This window comes from Rattus norvegicus, chromosome 16, assembly GCF_021556685.1.
Source record: "Rattus norvegicus strain SHRSP/BbbUtx chromosome 16, alternate assembly SHRSP_T2T, whole genome shotgun sequence".
In the NCBI taxonomy this organism is placed as follows: Eukaryota; Metazoa; Chordata; class Mammalia; order Rodentia; family Muridae; genus Rattus; species Rattus norvegicus.
This window is the reverse complement of record NC_141549.1, coordinates 87,024,194-87,042,377: the sequence shown is the minus strand read 5'-3', so window position 1 is coordinate 87,042,377 and position 18,184 is coordinate 87,024,194. Positions and strand designations below refer to the sequence as shown.

Here is an 18,184-nt window from a genome sequence, read left to right as displayed (position 1 = left end):
CGAAAATCGCACATCAAAGGCGATCGACTCCAGAATGAGGGCATCAGAGGCCACTTCACAAGGAGATGTCAGGCGTCTATCCAGGACCCCCAGAAATTACATGAGCAACGAACCAGCCCTCAGCATGTGCCGGGTAGTATCGTGAAGACCATGTAGATTGAGAGACAGTGACCTTCAGCAGCTGCCTGACCAGGACAGGAGAAAAATAGCCCCAGTGCTCCCATATCATCTGTAGCACCATTCTAGAAGAAGACGGGTGGGACTTCGCTCTTTTCCTAAATATTGTGTGGGCGTCGAGATGAAGTTATCAATCACCAATAATCAGCAAAGTGAGAAACAACTAGACCAAGAGCTAACCTAGACCTCCCATGCTGGTCATTTGTGAGAACATGTTAAAGCCACCTCATTCCCGATGATGGCATCTCCAGTTGATCTCGCCACTTGATGGTTCTGTGGTACCTTGGAACAAAACCAAGCAGAAGGCTACACAGTTAGGCACTAAGTTCAGTGTGATTGAAAACAAAACAAAACAACACACCTTAGCTTTAAATTGTATGGATTACCTAGGGAAACTGCCTTCTCATCTTGTCTGTAAACTTACAGTAGCCTGTCAGTCAGACCAGGGCTATGCACCTGGCATAAATAGGGCATTGTTTTTTCAACAAGCCAAATGCAGCCAAGAAGCCATTAGGCGTGGAATGCACTGTCAGCAGAAGAGTCTGATACCTAACGCTCTGGAAATGACACAGTAGCTTCAGAGACGGGCTGCCTTTCATAACCAGCAAAAAAAAAAAAAAAAAAATTATACTGTCAACTGTTAAAGCAAGCACCTATTGTATGCAGTGTGCCTCTACTCGGAATTATAAAGTGCCACTGGAGGAGGCTCTCAGGAGAAGTCTGGTGCTCCATTCTGCAAATCACAAAGCAATTCCTAAGCAAGAGAAAAAAGCCACCACCACCTTCCCACTCCCCACTCCTACCCCCCACCCAGTGATCTACACTTCACCGTCCATGCATAGCACACTGTCTGTTATTTCATTTCCTTCTGTGAAGAAATGGTCAGAAATGACGTGCAGGACAAGAGGCCACCACACACCAAGCCTGGGAGACAGCTTAGCAGCTACAGTGTTTGCTGAGAAAGTGTGAGGATGCCCTGTCTAGTTCCGTGTCAACGTGGCACAAGCTAGAGTCATCTGAAAAGATGGGACCTCAGTTGGAAAGGTGTTTCCAGAAGACCCAGCTGTAGAGAATTTTCTTAGTGATTGATGGGGGTATGGGGGGGATCTCGCTTGTGGTCTCACCCTGGGCTGGTGGTCCTTGGTTCCATAAGAAAGCAGGCTGAGCAAGCCACGAGGAGCAAGCCAGTGAGAAGCACGCCTCCATGGCCTCTGCATCTGGTCTTGCCCTGTTTGAGTCCCTGTCCTGCTTCCTTTGATGATAAACAGTGGTATAGAAGCATACACCAAATACATTCTTTCTTCCCCAGCTTGCCTTCTAGCAATGGTGTCTCAGGACAGCACTAGAAATTCTAATTAAGACAGGGGCTAGGACCCTAGTAACTCAAATAAATCTCTAACAGGAATGGTAGCCCGCCTGTACCTTGAACCTCTAAAGACATAGGAACCTCTAAATGGGGGACACTGGATAGAGCGAGCTGCCTAGCAATAATTGAGCCCTGGGCTTGATGGAGAGGCGCTGTGACCGAAAATAATGGAAGAATGATCAAGGGTGATTCCCAGCATCGATGTAGGGCCCCCAGATGCAGGACCACATACACACAAACATGAATACACACAAATACACGCAAACACACACGCACACACATGCATGCACACACATGCACACACGCGCACACACACATGCACACACGCGCACACACATGCATGCACACACTCGAACACACTGGTGCAGACATGCACACATGCACATATGCACGCATGCATGTGCTCATTCTCACACTTGTGTGCACACACAAAGAGAAAAGAATCAAAAGGCGCTTTACCTACACAAGGACTGAAGCTAAGCTCTCACCGTGCCAAAAGCATTGGGAGGCAAGACTGACTTATAATTACTTACCAGCGTAATTACCTCCCTATGCCTGACTGTTATCATTTCTTCAAGCAGCCTAGAAAATTCCACATGGTCTCAGAGCTGACCACACCCAATATCACATTGTCCAGGGCCTCATTCCTAGAGCAAACCACACTCACCTCCCTTCATTGTGCCAAATTGTCTTGGGCCCTAGCTGTGAAATCCTGGTTTCTTTTTGAGATCTGCAGTTTCCTTACTTATACCCTGTACTCTGTTAGTTCTCGAATATGGTAAGAGGCCACAGGACAGCAGGATTCTCTTTCCTCCCCCACACTGCTTACACGCAGCCAGGGAGTGAGGCCAGGCAGCAGAGTCTACTGATTCACAACACAGCACAAAATGTTCCATGGAATCTGCAAACTCAGGCCTTACCCAAGTGTCCCATAAAAACAAACAAACAAACAAGCCAAAAAACCCACCAAAAGAAACTTTTCGTATTCCAAACACGGCTTGGGTTCAACCGTAGTCCTCCCGAGACAGGTCCACACATGGGAGTGTTTCAGAGGGCAGCATGTATGTGGGGGCGTTTGATTTTGCCATTTCCCCTGTATGTGGGAAGAAGAGAGTGAGAAGGTGAGAAGGGGAAAGAAGGGAGGTAGCCAGGTGGAAAGTGGAAGTCACTGTCAAGCAGGGAACCATGTAAGTAACAGATCTCACTGCTGAAACAAAACCTGTGTCAAGAAGCAGCTTAAGGGCATAGGGTTTACCTTAACTCCGTCATTGTGGGAAAGACAGCAGAGTTATAGCTCATAGCTGTGCCTTAGGTGTGTGAGGCTGCCTGGTGACATGTTGGGGATTAAAAGAGCAGAGACTGGGGCCGGAAGTGGAGCTTGGCTATAACCCTCAGAACCCAACTCCCAGCATCCCACTTCATCCGTCAAGGCCCCATCTCCATCTCTCCCTCTCTAACTACAGCACCACCTGAGGACTGGTGTTCAAACACATGATCCTGTGGAGACAAGCCAGTGCTCCAGCTGGGTGTATGTGTAGACTCACATCTGCACGACCCGATAACTCTTCCTCGGCTCCAGTTCTCAGGCCTCATGTCCTGCCACGCAGCATAAGTCCGGGTCTAATGGGGACACAGGACATACAGGAGTCCCCTGACTGAGAGTGGCCCTGGGATCCTCCTGACTATCCTGTCCACACATTCCTTGGGGAAGTAACCGATGCCCTGTAGCAGATGCTGTGGGGAAAATTGGATCTTCCACAAATCTTTTGAGAATTTGCTTTCTCCTTAGTATTTAGCTATCTCTATGTGTATCTGGTGATAGAGTCCCTGGGATTTGTAATAGATAAATCACCCCCAGTCCTCAGAGACATGCTACCCACAGTTGCCGATCTGCAGGGACGCCAGCTCAGTTTCTGACCCCAGCACACTGTTCCCTCCTGCATCCTCGCCACGTCTGCCTGTACCGTGTGACCTCGGCACTAACAGAGATCTGTCCGGGTCGCTTACGTGCCACACCAGAACAGAAAGCCCCAATTAGTAGCATTAATTTCATTGCCTTGGTGGGGGTTCTCTGCTGTTCTCTCACCCAGGTTGAAGCCATCTTTCTAATTTAGGGGTAAGGGAGGGCACGAGGGGAAAGGCTTTGTGCCTGTACACGGTGTTGGGAAATCTCCAAACCGTCTGCTTCATCGTGGTCATTAAGAAAGCGTGCCGATCCGACCCATCTGGGAATCAGAGTCTATCTCCATGTCTGTGCGATTTAATACATATTAAGAGCCTTCGGTTACAACTTTGGAAAACACGTTTCGTCGAACAGATAATGAAATTATTCTTTGACATGGCCTCAAGACACGTAGCTCCTTCCAGGACTTAAAGGGGGGAAAAAAAATCACAGGTTGACTTCAGGCAAAATAATAACTGGAAATTAAACTAGCCAGCATCCTCGGTGTTGTTGCTCGCCTTGAGACTTTAAATAGAACTAGAGGAACTGTGAGGAGGGACAAGTCTGATTTGTCCATTCAAAATACACATGTGGATCTGTTTGGTTCCAAAGCACTGTTTAAATAGCACGGATATAATTTTTGGTTCGTTTTCTCTCTCTCTCTCTCTCTCTCTCTCTCTCTCTCTCTCTCTCTCTCTCTCTCCCTCCCTCCCTCCCTCCCTCCCTCCCTCCCCCCTCTCTCTGTGTGGGTGCACGCACACATGTATGGATGCATGCATGTAGCCCATGCATGTGTGCCCTAGTATATGGGGGTACATGTATTCATGTATGCCAGAGATCAACGCCAATATTTCTCTATTGCTCACACTGCAGCTCGTCGACTCCACAGATTGGCCAGTGAATCCCACCTCTGTCTCTGAGCACTGGGATTCCAAGTTCACTGTCTTACCTTGCTGTTTACATGGGAGATTTGAAGTCAGAGCCTCATACTTGCACGGCCACACTTTACCCACTGGCTCACCTCCCCACGCCAAGGTGCAAGAGGCAAGCGGGTTTTCCTTGTAAACAGGGATGCCTGAGACACCCCACGTTGCATGGGGATAGCGTATGTGTTTCACAGAAACCATTCGGCCTACAGGCTAGTGAAATTTCCACTCCAAGTGTCCTCTTCCCTTTCCTCTTGAAGTGTTTGTGCAGACCCACTGAATTAATCTACCAATTCACACACGATTATGAACTTTCAATCCTGCTACAGTGGGTGGGACTAGCAGATCCTGGAGGGGCAAGGAGAGAGGAGACCCGCCCTCTGACTGGAGGCCAGAGGAGGACTCATGCTGGGAGGATTTACACCACGAGTGTGGTGCTCCTTTTTGAAGTCAGCGTCAGGCTACATGGAATGGACAGACTTGTTTTTCTTGCTATTTACATGCTCTCACAGTGTAGCCTCAAACTCGCAGAGATCTACTTGCCTCTGCCTCCAGTGCTGAGATTAAAGGCATGTGGCCATACCAAACTAGCTTTCATTTTCTTTCTAAATCCGGTTACTTATAAACATACAACACGTTACATAGTTTCCTGAATTCTGGAGTACTTACATATACCTCATGGCATGTCTTGGGCATGGGACCCAGCCAGCATAAACCTGAAGTCCATGTATGTTATGTGTACCTTGTACACATTACAAGCGGGTAATGGTTTTTCATTGATACGTTCAATTATTCACTTACATCCCGATATCAACCCCTCTCCTCCCAGCCTCCCCTTCTCAAAGCTACCTCTCCTCCTTATCTTCTGAGAAGGGGGAGCCCCTCCCAAGTATCACCCCCCACACACCCTGGCACATCAAGTCACTGCAGGACTAGTCACATCCTCTCCCACTGAGGCTAACCAAGGCATCCCAGTTAGAAGAGCAGGGTCCACAGGCAGGCAACAGAGTTAGTGACAACCCTCACTCCAGTTGTTGGGAAACTTTCATGAAGACCAAGCTGTGCATCTTCTACGAATGTGGGGGTAGCCTGGATCTGCCCTGTGCTCACAATTTGATTTGTGGCTCAGTCTCTGGGAGCCTCCAAGGATCCGGATTAGTTGACTGTCCCTGTCTTCTTTGGATCATCCAATCCTTCCCCTGTTTCTTCCATGAGAGTCCTAGAACTCCATTGAATGTTTGGCTATGGGACTTTGCATATGTGTTTGCATTGGCTGCTGGGCGGAGCCTCTCAGAGGACAGCTAAGAAAAGGGTGACTTTATATGGCATTTTATAACATTGTGCATGGATTCATGCTATGTATGTGTGTGGATTCTCTTTGGGTATTCAACACCCAGAAAACCTGGGGTTCATAGCATTTCTGGTTTGGGAGGTTCAGATGCATATTACCCCTCTTGGGTTTTTTTTTTTCACAGTTGACTCCCCGAGGTGCCTCATGGGAAGGGAAACCCTAGCACCAACTGGCCATTTGGTGATCCCTTCTGGTAGCTCTGGATGAAATGTGAGCCCACAGATGATTCAGTTGTCAACTTCCTATTTGAGACTCATCCCTGGGTGGCAAGCATCCTCTCTGTGGCAGTCACTGCCGTGGTTGAGTGTGGGACCATGAAGTCATACTTTGGAGACTCAAGGAATCGAGGGCCTGTTTGTCAACCACAGATACAACAGAACCACCAGCCAGGGCTGTCAGGGAAAGCAGTCTCAGTAGCCCAGTAAGAGTGGGATCTGACCTGAAATCCCCATAGAGGTTTTCCACTTTCTGTCTGACGCCCTCAGAGTAGCTGCTGTGCAGTGTGAGCAGGTGGCAGCCACCGGACCCCAGGCTCAACACTGATCCCTCCACGCCAAGTGTCCTGTGCTCTGGGCATCCGAGCTCGGCTTATGAGCTCTCCGTGCTCATGCAGCAGGAGTCCAGTATTTCAGACATGTTCTGTTGGACCTGGCCGGTGCCTTTTGTCATACTTTGGTGGGCACATGAGCCAGTGAGTTCTTAGCAAGGTGTTTGAGAAGACCTCAGCACCACCGCTCTAGTTTGACTCTTACTTTCACTTCTTTCACATTGCTGGCTCTCCCTGGCCTGCGTCACTCCGCCAAATGACTGACACCACTTGCTTTGCCTCTAGACCTGGTGCCATAGTCGTCCAACAGAAGGTTGAGGTCTTTATCCTCTCCCCTCGCTTTCCCCGTCAAGCGAGCAGTCCGGTTTGCCACCATGCTGACTCTGCACCGTTTCATGGCTTCTGGATCCAAAATCCACACTGAGGGGATGAGAGTCTAGCAGCTCTGTCAGAGACACTGCAGCCTAGAAGATCCGCTAGTGACGATCCCTGACAGCCGGTCCTGGGTTCAAGGATTCCCCCTTTCGTGGAAAATTTTGAATAAACAGGACAGGAAAAAAAATGATATAGTTAGTTAAATTTCAAAGGAAATTGGCAGGACTTAATTTTGTGTGCGTTTTCTGGGTCTGAGAGCCTTGTTTACCGTGACAGCCACTCCTTAGCTCTGCCATCCCCATGTTCTTCCTGGCTGGGCACATACGTTATTGGGGATACCAGTCTGCTTCCTCTGTGGGTGTTTTCTCCTGGAATGCATCTCTCCACGCTTGGCAAAGAGTGGGCAGCAGGAGTTACGAGTGGGGACAAGCAAACATTCCTCTTCCACCCAGCCCAACCCCCCTGCGAAGGTGTCCTTGCCCTTGCTGCTCTGCTCGAGAGGTGAGCAAGCCAGAAGAGTTTCCTTCCCGAGAGAGGAGCACCAGGGGAATGGAGCTGCAAAGCCCAGCTATGGACGTGTGCGTGCGTGTGTGTGTGTGTGTGTGTGTGTGTATGTGTGTGTGTGTGTGTATACAAATGCGGTTTTGTGGTTGTTTATGGAATTTTTCTTTTTTATACAATATATTTTGCTTACTTTTAACTCCTCCCAGATCCTCCCTATCCACCAAACTCTATGCCCCTCCTCTTAAAAAAAAAATCACACACAAAACAAAAACCATGAATCAATATATGCAAAATAAAGAGCCACGAGACAACACACACACATACACATACACACGCACATGCACACAAACACACACACATACACACACAGACACACACATCACACACACACAGATTCACACACACACAGATACACACACTCACACACACTCACATACATACACACACCACACACACACACTCACACACATACACACACCACACACACACACTCACACACATACACACACCACACACACACACTCACACACATACACATACCACACACATACTCACACACATACACACACACTCACACACACACTTACACACATACACACCACTCACACACACACTCACACACATACACACACCACACACCACACACACACTCACACACATACACACACCACACACACACTCACACACATACACACACACTCACACTCACACTTATACACATACACACCACACACACACACACACACACACAGATGAACACTACAAAACTCCATTGAGTTCATTTTGTATTGGCTAGCTACCCTCCCTAGACTTCTTAGAGCTGGGATGATAAGGAACCATTCAGCTTTGCCCATACTGACCATTCCCGGGCTGCTGGGTTGTATGTACTTTTGGGTTTCTGAAATAATACATCCTTGCAGAAGTACTTCCAGTCAACCTGGTGTTGATTGGCCCAGCCACTACACAGACAGATGCTGGGTTCCTCAATCCCCATGACCAGCACTGCTGAAATTCCCTTCCACACAGGTCAGCCATGGCTGTTTGTGCTTGTGGTGGATTAGACTTAATGCTGCACAGAGCAGACTCCAGGCCCCCCTGCTGTCTTCTTGTCCTACACACACCTCTCCTTCAGGGATGCCCTGCCCCTCTCTCCTGAGTATCTCCAAGTGGGAGATCTCCTAGTCAGAGCTTCCAGGGAACTGCTGTCTTTACAGAACTCTTTCCACGAACTCTGTCTTTCTGAAAGACCATAAGGCCGTGAAGAAAGCTTGTTATAGTCCATAGGCTGCACATAGAGACAGGAAAGGCTGGCTGGTGGGGGTCTGGGCTGAAGAGAACACAGGTCCATACTCCTCAGGGGGCAGGAACCTGAAGGTGGAAAAGTATGTAGGCTCAGGAACAATGGGCCCCAGTAAGATCTCTATTCTAGAAGAGTCTTTGTCCCCTTGAGGTTAATTTTGTGCTGATTCATTAAAAAAAGAAGAAGAAGAAAACAAAATAAAAGCTACAGTTCTGAAGGAGTAGGCTTGCAGTGGGCTTTCCGAAGAACAAAGGCCAACCTCTTCAGAAAAGAAATCACACAGCTGGACCTTTATTTGTTGGGGTCTGGGTCCATGTGTGCATTGCTAGATAGAATTGAACACATATGCCCGTGTCAGGCAAGTGCTGTACCACTGGCCGTAGCAGAGGTCAAAAGGAGATTGCACCCCCATGCAACACAGGCTAAACTTAGCCTGATACAAACTCACTGCCAATTTCAGGTCAAAGAAGGTCCGTCCTGGTCTTAGCATATACCATCAGTGTGCTTTTGTTACCAGTACTGAGCTATAATCCTCCAATCCTAAAAGCAAGAGCCTGGAAGGGTGGGGAAGGTGCCAGGCCCTCCCTCTGTGTTCTGTGTCCCTTAATGCCAAGCGGCAGAGGGCAAGTGGTGTGTGCCTTTCCAGAGTGGCCGAGTGACCTTTCCCAAGAGGGGTTTTCCTGTTGTGTTGCCCAGGAGTTGTAGCAGCAGGAGGGATGAGTCTGAACTCAAACCTCATCCTCAGGATTTTCTACCTCACGGCAGGACTCTCTGCATTAAGTCCTGTAGACTACTCCAGTTTGGCTCCCTCCAGTGTTACTGAAACCCTGATCCCAGCTCATGTGATTCTGAAACATGAGCCAAGGTTATCTCGGGTAACGAAGGTAGCTAGCAGCGGGTATATATTTATTTATTTATTTTAAATCATTTCTCTTAAAGAAACACCCCACTGCCTGTTGGGTGCCCGTTATCCTTGACTGAACTGAGACTCTTGGCTAGTCCAGCCCCACTCCTTCTCTGACCCCAGCCTGCTCCTTCCTCTCTGTAAGTTCACCTTACTTGTGTCCCTCACGGCCTTCACGTCCCACGCTGGCTCTTAAGGATCACCCTGCCTGGGGGGAGAGTCTCCTTGCCTAAGTCTTTGTGATGAACACTTCTGCTCCAAGGACAGCTGCTCACACCAGTCCTTGGGTGGCATGCTAGTGCCTCCAAGGTCCCCATGCAGATCCAGAATCTTCCAGCTTTGCCTCCTTCTCTGGACTTCCCCTTGCTGAGGGTGCTCTTGTCGGCCTGCCCCTCCCCCTGCTGCCCAGCCTGGGTAGCAGTCTAAACCCTTAGAGCTTTTCTATTTATAGCCTCACCTCCAAGCTCGTGAGCTTTGCCAGGTGAATATTTATCAAGCTCCTCTTCTCAGCTCCTGCACAAGGCATTTGGAGGAAGCCAGGCTGGAGATGAACCAGATACAGCAGACCCCACCCACCCCACCCCCTCAAAGCTGCAGCAGATCTGGCTTCTTTCTCTTGATACAACCAGTTCTGTCCTTCGGGCCCCTCCCATTCTTTCTGCACCCCCTGCAGAGGTGCAAGGATGCTGTCCCCTGCACTTTCCCGCCTTCCAGGTTCTCTTGGGGATCGTACAGTAAGTGTTTTGGGGAGCTCTTATGCAAGTCTCCAGTACTCACTAGTAGAAGCCTCAAGGATATCCTGAAGGCCATTGCCCTGGAGGAGTCACCTGCCCCTTCTGGAAGCCTGAGAAATGACACCCTTGTGAGGTGTTTAAGAACTGGCTCTCCCAGTCACCAAAATTCCAGAGTCACACGGGGCTCAGGCAAAGAATGCCAGTTCCCACCAAACTGACCCCAGTGCCCCGAAGCAGGAGATTTTTAAAGCAACATAAAGTGATATTTTGAAAACAATCAATATTTACTGTTGGTGAGAGAGACGACGACAGAAACTGCAGAACAAGGCAAGGCATTGGCTGCAAACACCCGTCAGTGTCTCCTACAAGATGCTGGGCTTCAGTGGAAAGTAAGAAGCTGTGGTGTTCTGAGTAAGAGGAAACCTCCAACGTGCAATGCAATACTGTCCTTACCTTGTAATTTGAAATAAGCAATGTCAAACGCCAAGGCATGCCATTGCCACAGACACTCAGTCCTTTGCTACCTGCCAGCTTCCAGCCATCGCCTGGGCATGATGCTGCCACTCAGGCTTGCTAGGAATTCTTACCAAGAACACAGCTGTTTTACCACTGTGCAAGGTGCGGCTGTGCTTAAAAAAAAAAAAGTGAAGCTTCTACAAGGTGTTGTCAATCTGTTCATTAGTCTCTTCTTTTTCCTTCCTTTTTTTTTCTTTGTGTCCTTTTTTTTCCCTTGACATTGCAATATCCTACTGTGGAACCCTAGCAATCAAAATCTTCATTCTGCAGCCAGGGCTGGTCTCAAACATTCAGTGAGCCTTACTGCCTCAGCCTCCGCATGCACAACACTGCCTACATCTATTTCATTCTTCCATGATGTATTGTTTCCTCTCCATGCTAGGCATGTAGAGACTGTAAAAATATCAGAAGATATATTTGAATTAAAGGCACTGCCATGCCAGAGGACGGCGGCAGAACACAAGCAAACTGGAGAGAAGGGATATACCAGGCCCAGAGAAGGACTAGGGAGAAGCTACCTGGCCCGAAAGGTCTTCCTGGTGGGCACAGAGTCTTGAATGAGCACAGAGCTTTATTCTTCCTTGAAGTCTGTGATCTCTGGTTGTAGGAATGCAGGTCAAAATCTGGGGCTGACAGAGTCTTGGAAGATCCTTTCTATGCTATGAGACACTGGTGTCTTAATTGGAATGAACCTAGAAAACACAGAGCTGGGAAAACATGGCCTCCTTTCAGAGCAGGACTTTTGGGCTGGGGACCCTCCATTCTAGGCCAGGTAATGGATCCATGGTCTGCAGCCAAACTTTTTGAATACCTTAAGTTTTGTTGAATCTCTGGCCTCCACTTACCAGACGCCAGCCACAGCTCCCCATCCCCAGCTGTAATCTCCAACTAAGAATTCAGACACTTCTGAGTGTCCCCTTGGACGGGGGAACCACTTTTAATGTACAGTTTCCCAAGAAAGACACTCTCCCAGAATGCTATTTTTACTATTTAAGAGCAAGGAGAAGACAACAGAATTGTATGTTAATGTTGAAGAATTTTCTAGAACTCCCCGCACTAGGTCAAAAGTCAATGTATGCATAGCCAAGCATTAACGCCAAGCCCTTATTTTTGAGTCACATCCTGGTGTGATTCATGTCTTCTGAACCTATACCCTCTGTAGTGAGTGTTCAAGCCCCATAGGTAGGTATTCAAACCGTCAAGTGTTTACCAGCACCCAACAGAAAGACAGGATGAATCACACACATGCATCATGCAAGGCGCAGCCCCAGACATGTCTCAGGGAAACTTTAACTCTGAGACAGCATTTTCCTTGCTTGCCTCTCTCTCCTTCTCCTTAGTCATCAAGACACTCCAACCTCTTCATTTGGTGCCTTTCTCACCCTTCCAGCACGGAGGCATGAACAGGCTTGAGGACTTAGCCCCAGGTCAGTCCTCAGCTTCCCTAGTGTGCATCTTTGTGTGCGCTCGGGAGGACTCTACGGACCCAATGGCACAGAAACGGCGGCTTGTCTCTGCTGTGATTCTGTCAGTGCTTAAGTACAAGGCAAGGGCAATACCTTTAGTAAGGAATGCAGAGTTTGGTCCCATACCAACCTGCTGCCCATGCAGTGAAGTGAACTACACAGAGGGCTGGAATCTAAATGTCAACAAGTCAGGGCATAGACGCCTTCACTTCTTTGGGCGTTAAGTGAGTAAGGGTGTTTTTTGAGCAGACACTGGCGTGTTACTCATAAGCCACAGCTCCATGGTTAGCACTGATAAAAACACGGTCGCCCCAATGAGGCGGCAAGTCTGTGGTCAGGAATTCCTTCCATTGCAGTGTCATATTGCAGGCTAGGTTCCTGGTTCATAACCATGGAACATCGAAGATAAGGTCAAGGACAGAAGCCGCCTCAGCCTTTCCACCTGCAAATGAGCTTACGAGGGAAGGCCAGGAACAGGGGAAGAGGGCAGAGGACTGGGCACACAGTGGAGCCCTCTGAGCTGGGCCTGCAGAGTGCTCACTAGCGGGACATTCTTGTAGGAGGGTTAGTGTACTGTCTGGCCTTGACAACAAGAGCAACCATGAGTCTCAGACTCTTGGATCGTTGTAGGCTTGCGTATCCAGCTACCCTGCTGACTCTGCATCCTGATGGCTCACACTAAGGAAGCACCAGGACCCCCCTTATGTCCACAGATACCCTAAAATAGACCTGTGCTTTTTATGATTAAAACAAACCCAGCAGGCAATGCGAAGTTTGCAGACCAACCCATACGACAAGTGTTTGAGCGCATGGCGGCCCCGACTGAACCTGCGGAGTGGAAGCAGGGGGATATTTTAAAACCTTAATAACAAAAATGAAGGTTTAGATGATGGGGTCAGTGAGTCTATATGACAGAAATGAGCTACCAGGAAGGCTAGCATCAATAACTGAGTCTGAAGGCTTTATGGGTCTTGCATGATTGTCTCTTTGACCATCAGATAGAGCCACATCCTTCTTTTGGCCTGTGTCCACTTAGCCTTTCCTAAACCTGTGGGTTCTTCCATTCCTCAGAGAGTAAGGCCTCCATTCCTTCCTGGGCTGCCTCTGGGACCCGAGTGACAGGCCTCTCACCCCACCAATGTCCACACTTACCATTCCTTTGCTTCCACATTCATGACTCATCTGGACGAGTGCTACATGGTTCCTGGGAGAAGCTAGTCCATTTTTGCTTCGAGATCTTTACAATAAGTGTTGTAGAGTTTATCTCTGTGACTGCAGCTTCCCACTGCTTTTTCTATTAACTAAAAAGAGCTTAGCTGTGCAGATACAGCTCGACCCAGCAGCTGTTCTTAGGTTCTCATTCATCCAGAGCTGCCCTCCTGAAAATGTTCAGTCTGTGGGTGTGTTCGTTTGTTGGTTGGTCATCCAGCCCCTTTCCAGGAGGTGAACTTCAAAACTACGTGGTCTCATTCCAATCTCTAGCACCTAGTGTGTCTGGTACGTAGCAGGCACGCAGACAGTAGCAGGACAAAAGGACACAAACAATAGCAGGAGACACCCACAAACACATGCAGGCGCATGCATAGATGCCCATGTCTTAAGACAGCTGAGAGGCTGAACCTGCTTGAGTGTCATACAGGAGCTGTACGACTTGACCAAACTGAGAACTGAGCAACCATTTCTTTAGCTCTAGCACTGGCCACCATGAGGAGGCCAGACAGGAAAATCAGCCTGGCTTCCTACTTGTGTCAATGTCCCAGTAGACGCTGACTCCACAAAGACCACTGTGGTGTCTGTGTTTGTGTTTGTATACCAGAGTTGACGCTCTTGTGGCTCATAGGGACATTTGAGCATCAGTCCCTCTGCTTGGCATTTGAAACTGTGATCATTTTTAATTGTCTTGTCTGATAAAGATAAGTGCATGCACTTACAGGGTTCCAAGGGATCCTTCCAGGATTTTTAATCCATCCTGCGATTTTTAAGTCCGATTAAATACATCTCCTCAAACATATTGTGTTTCTTTAAAGTTAAGAATTCTTTCTTGTAGCTTTTTGTAATGCACACTCTATTATCATTATCTCCAGTTGCCCTGTAAATGACCGCACATCAGAACGTCTCGTTCCTAACTGTAACTATTATCCCTCAGGCCAAACTTTCCTCTTCTCTCTTAACCCATACATGCTCTTCAGCCTTAGAAAACCATCACTCTCCTCTCAACGCCTGTAATCGAAGTCTTTGGATTCTGCAAATGACTGAGATCTGGCCCTGGCTTAGTACATTAACAATCAATTCTACCCACATTGCCATAAGCAACCAAGTTTATTTTTTGTATTGCCCGGTAGCATCCCCTCTTGTAAACATACTTCACTTTCTTTAACCATCCAGTTGTTTGCTCCAGACTCAGGTTTACTCTACAGAGTGGCTATTATTAATAATGCCCCAGAGAACATGGACATTCAGGTGTTTCTTTGACATGCTGATCCATTTATTTGGGTACTTCCCATGGGCAGGTTTTTGGGTCACATGAGATCTAACTCTGAGTAATATCCATACTTTTTTCATATACCAGTTTACGTTCCAGTATGCAAGGGTTCCATGTTTGTACATGCTCATGAGTTTACGTTCCAGTATGTAAGGGTTCCATGTGTGCACATGCTCATGAGTTTACGTTCCAGTATGCAAGGGTTCCGTGTGTGCACATGCTCATGAGTTTATTTTCCAGTATGCAAGGGTTCCGTGTGTGCACATGCTCATGAGTTTACTTTCCAGTATGCAAGGGTTCCATGTGTGCACATGCTCATGAGTTTACATTCCAGTATACAAGGGTTCCATGTGTGCACATGCTCATGAGTTTACTTTCCAGTATGCAAGGGTTCCATGTTTGTACATGCTCATGAGTTTACGTTCCAGTATACAAGGGTTCCATGTGTGCACATGCTCATGAGTTTACGTTCCAGTATGCAAGGGTTCCGTGTGTGCACATGCTCATGAGTTTACTTTCCAGTATGCAAGGGTTCCATGTGTGCACATGCTCATGAGTTTACATTCCAGTATACAAGGGTTCCATGTGTGTACATGCTCATGAGTTTATGTTCCAGTATGCAAGGGTTCCGTGTATGTACATGCTTATGAGCTGCCATTGTCTTTCCTACACCATTCACTCTTCTCAGTGAAGTTAGCACCGGTTTGATTTGTGTTTCCCTGGTGAGTAGTGATGTTCAACATGTTTTCACATATGTTCTTGTTCATGTATGATCTTGTTCATGTATGATCTTCTTATTCTGTGTCTTCTCTTGACAGGTGTCCAGGTCTACTATCTGTTTTGAATCCAGTTATTTTTGCAGTTGATTTTTTTTGGAGGGGGGAGTTCCTGGCATATTTCTGTGTTTTAACTCTTCCTCAGATGTGTGGCTTGCAAATTACTTTCTCCCAGCCTATCGATGGTCACTTCTCTGTCTCCTTTGCTACGTGCAAGCTTATCAGTTTGCTATCATCCTATTTGACTGTTTGGCTGTTTCTTGTGCTCTGTGGGTCTTGTCCTACCCTCTCCCATCCATGAAAATATCCTAAAGTATTCCTCTTACTCTTTCCTATAGTAATTTCATGGTTTCAGATTTCATGCGTGGGGAAGAATTCAATAAAGCATTATGAGTTTGTTTTTAACTGGTGAGAAGTAGGGGTCTATGCCCCCCCCCAACTTGTCCAGCACCATCATGAAAACAGCCATCCTGCTCCTAGTGGGATTCTTGGCAACTATGCAGACATTCAGCTGTGTGCGCTATTTCTGGACTCTTGTTCTGTCTCTTTGGTCTCTGTGCCCGTTTCTGTGTTGGTCCACACTACTTTGTTACTGGAGCTTTGCAATGTGTTTTGAAGTTAGTTTACAATATACATAATGCCTCCGGCTCTGTTCTTTTTACAAGGTGGCCTTGACCAGTCAAGGTTCGAAGTAGGAAGTCATTTTGCCTTTATTCTGTTCAGCCAGCAATTTCTACCTCTAAATCTCACACATCTTCCTTTCTGAGCAGAACAGACTATGTAGGAAGCCTTGGGTGAGCTGTCCCATGCCCTGGTTAGGGAGTAGTGAATGCACATGGATGGGTGCAAGCATGCTGAAGGCCCAGGATACCTCCTGTAGCCAGAACTGAAGCATAGGTCTAGATAGAGCACCATGGAAAAGTCTCCACCCACAGTGGCACGTGAGTGCTGGGCACAGGAACAAGAAGTGAGCATGATAAGAAGGGAGACAGAGAGACACAAGTTACGTACCACTTCAGCTTCAGAGACTAAGGACGCTGGCCCGCCCTTCTTCTTTCCCTCACTCTCTCTCCCTTCTTCCTTCCTTCCTTCCTTCCTTCCTTCCTTCCTTCCTTCCTCCTTCTCTCCTCCCTCCCTCCTTCCTTCTTTCCTCTTTTCTTCCTTCTTTCTTCCTTCCTTTCTGATTTCTTTTCTTCCTTCTTTCTTTTCTCTTTCCTTCTCCCTTCCTTCCTGCTTTTCTTCCTTCCTTCTTTCCTTCTTTCCTACCTTCTTTCCTTCCTTCCTTCTTTCCTTCTTTCCTTCTTTCCTTCTTTCCTTCTTGCTCCTTCCTTCATTCTTTCCTACTTCTTTCTTTTCTCTTTCCTTCATCCCTTATTTCCTTCTTTCTTTCCTTCTTTTCCTCCTTCTTACTCCTTTTTCTTCCTTCCTTCTTACTTCTTTTTCTCTTTCTCTTCCTGACCTCTTCCTTTCTTCTCCCAATGCCATCAAGTCTAAAAGTTTTAGGAAAGAGCAGATACCATGTTTGGGGTAGTAAAAATGACTACACACTATGCGTATTTGAAGTCTGTTACATGTTCCTGCATCCCCAGGCACTTAAACTCACTTCCCATAAAGCAAGGCTAGCACCTCTGTTTCCTGGGGTCTGGGTTGGGTCAAAGGTACAGTACCCAGTTCTGCTACAAGCAAGGTTTAATATTGTAAATTATATTGATCACCCCCTTTTAAATAATGTGTTAGCATCAAAACTTGGAAAGGCTCCACTTCGAAGACACTTAGGATCCACTAACCACTGACAAGAAAGAAAAACACTCACAGAAAACTCAGTTGAATCCAAGCATTTCCTGAGGGTTATAGGAGCACTAGGGATCCGAGGAAAGCAAGAATTCATCCTGGGTGCACCTGGGCACACTCAGATGGGAAACTGAGTCAGGCGGCAGATGATGTGGAGAAACGCAACATGGAGCTACACTGTTACTGTGAAGGGATAAGGGACAGTACCTGACTTCTGAGCCTTCCAGATCTTCTCAAGCACCATGTAGCAGTCACAGGGAGTCTGTGTCAGATACACATGGTCCTATGCTTTACAAGCACCACACAGCTTTCAAAGCTCCCCTTTGCCCCTTAGAATTGGATGATAGCTTCTGTTTACACACATCTCAGACCCCTTGGTGAGAAACACGTTACATGCCCCTAAGAATTTCGTTTTTCATGTAGAAAATGTATTTTAGTGTGTTTGGAGTTTAGTTTCCATAATTGTAACAGATAATACAAGATTTGCAGTCTTATTCAACATGCATTTATTTTTCAGAACTATGAGCTTGCTGCACTCTATGTAAATAGTTTGGGCACAAAAAATAATTACCTGTTCATTATGGGAAATTTTATAACAAACTCTTGGATACAAACCAGAAACTTGGACTAGGTTGTTTGGAAATAGCCAATCACAAGTGCCGTTTCCCAGCTTGCATTTAAGGGTACCGTGACAACTTCTATTGACTGCTATGTAAGCTGCAGATTTCACTAAGGATTTTGGAGTATTTGTTTTGAGCATAATGAATGTTTGATTAATTGGTCTCTTCCAGTGTTTTACTGAGATCTGATGTACATCTCATTAGGTAAGAATAAACTTTCCTAAAATTCATTTTAGGTTTTGAAACTAACATGAACCTGAGTAGCCGGGATGAACCCAGCTCATCAGAAATGGCTTCCGAGACTCAAGACAGAAACGCAAACAACCACGGGACTCAGCTCTCCAGCTCCCTGTCCAGTGTCGTCGCGGCTGAAAATGGAAATCCTGTCACCAACGGTGAGCCTCTCT

The 18,184-nt window shown here is 47.2% G+C and overlaps 1 protein-coding gene across 3 annotated transcripts in view; it reads left to right on the top strand.

The window, feature by feature from the left end:
• Myo16 (myosin XVI) overlaps positions 1 to 18,184 on the top strand; it is a 479,886-nt gene that overhangs the window by 422,457 nt on the left and 39,245 nt on the right. For all 3 annotated transcript variants that reach the window (XM_087587464.1, XM_087587462.1, NM_138893.2), the window contains one exon: positions 18,014 to 18,172. In XM_087587464.1, the coding sequence (XP_087443590.1) occupies positions 18,014 to 18,172 (159 nt within the window). The remainder of the gene's footprint in view (positions 1 to 18,013; positions 18,173 to 18,184) is intronic.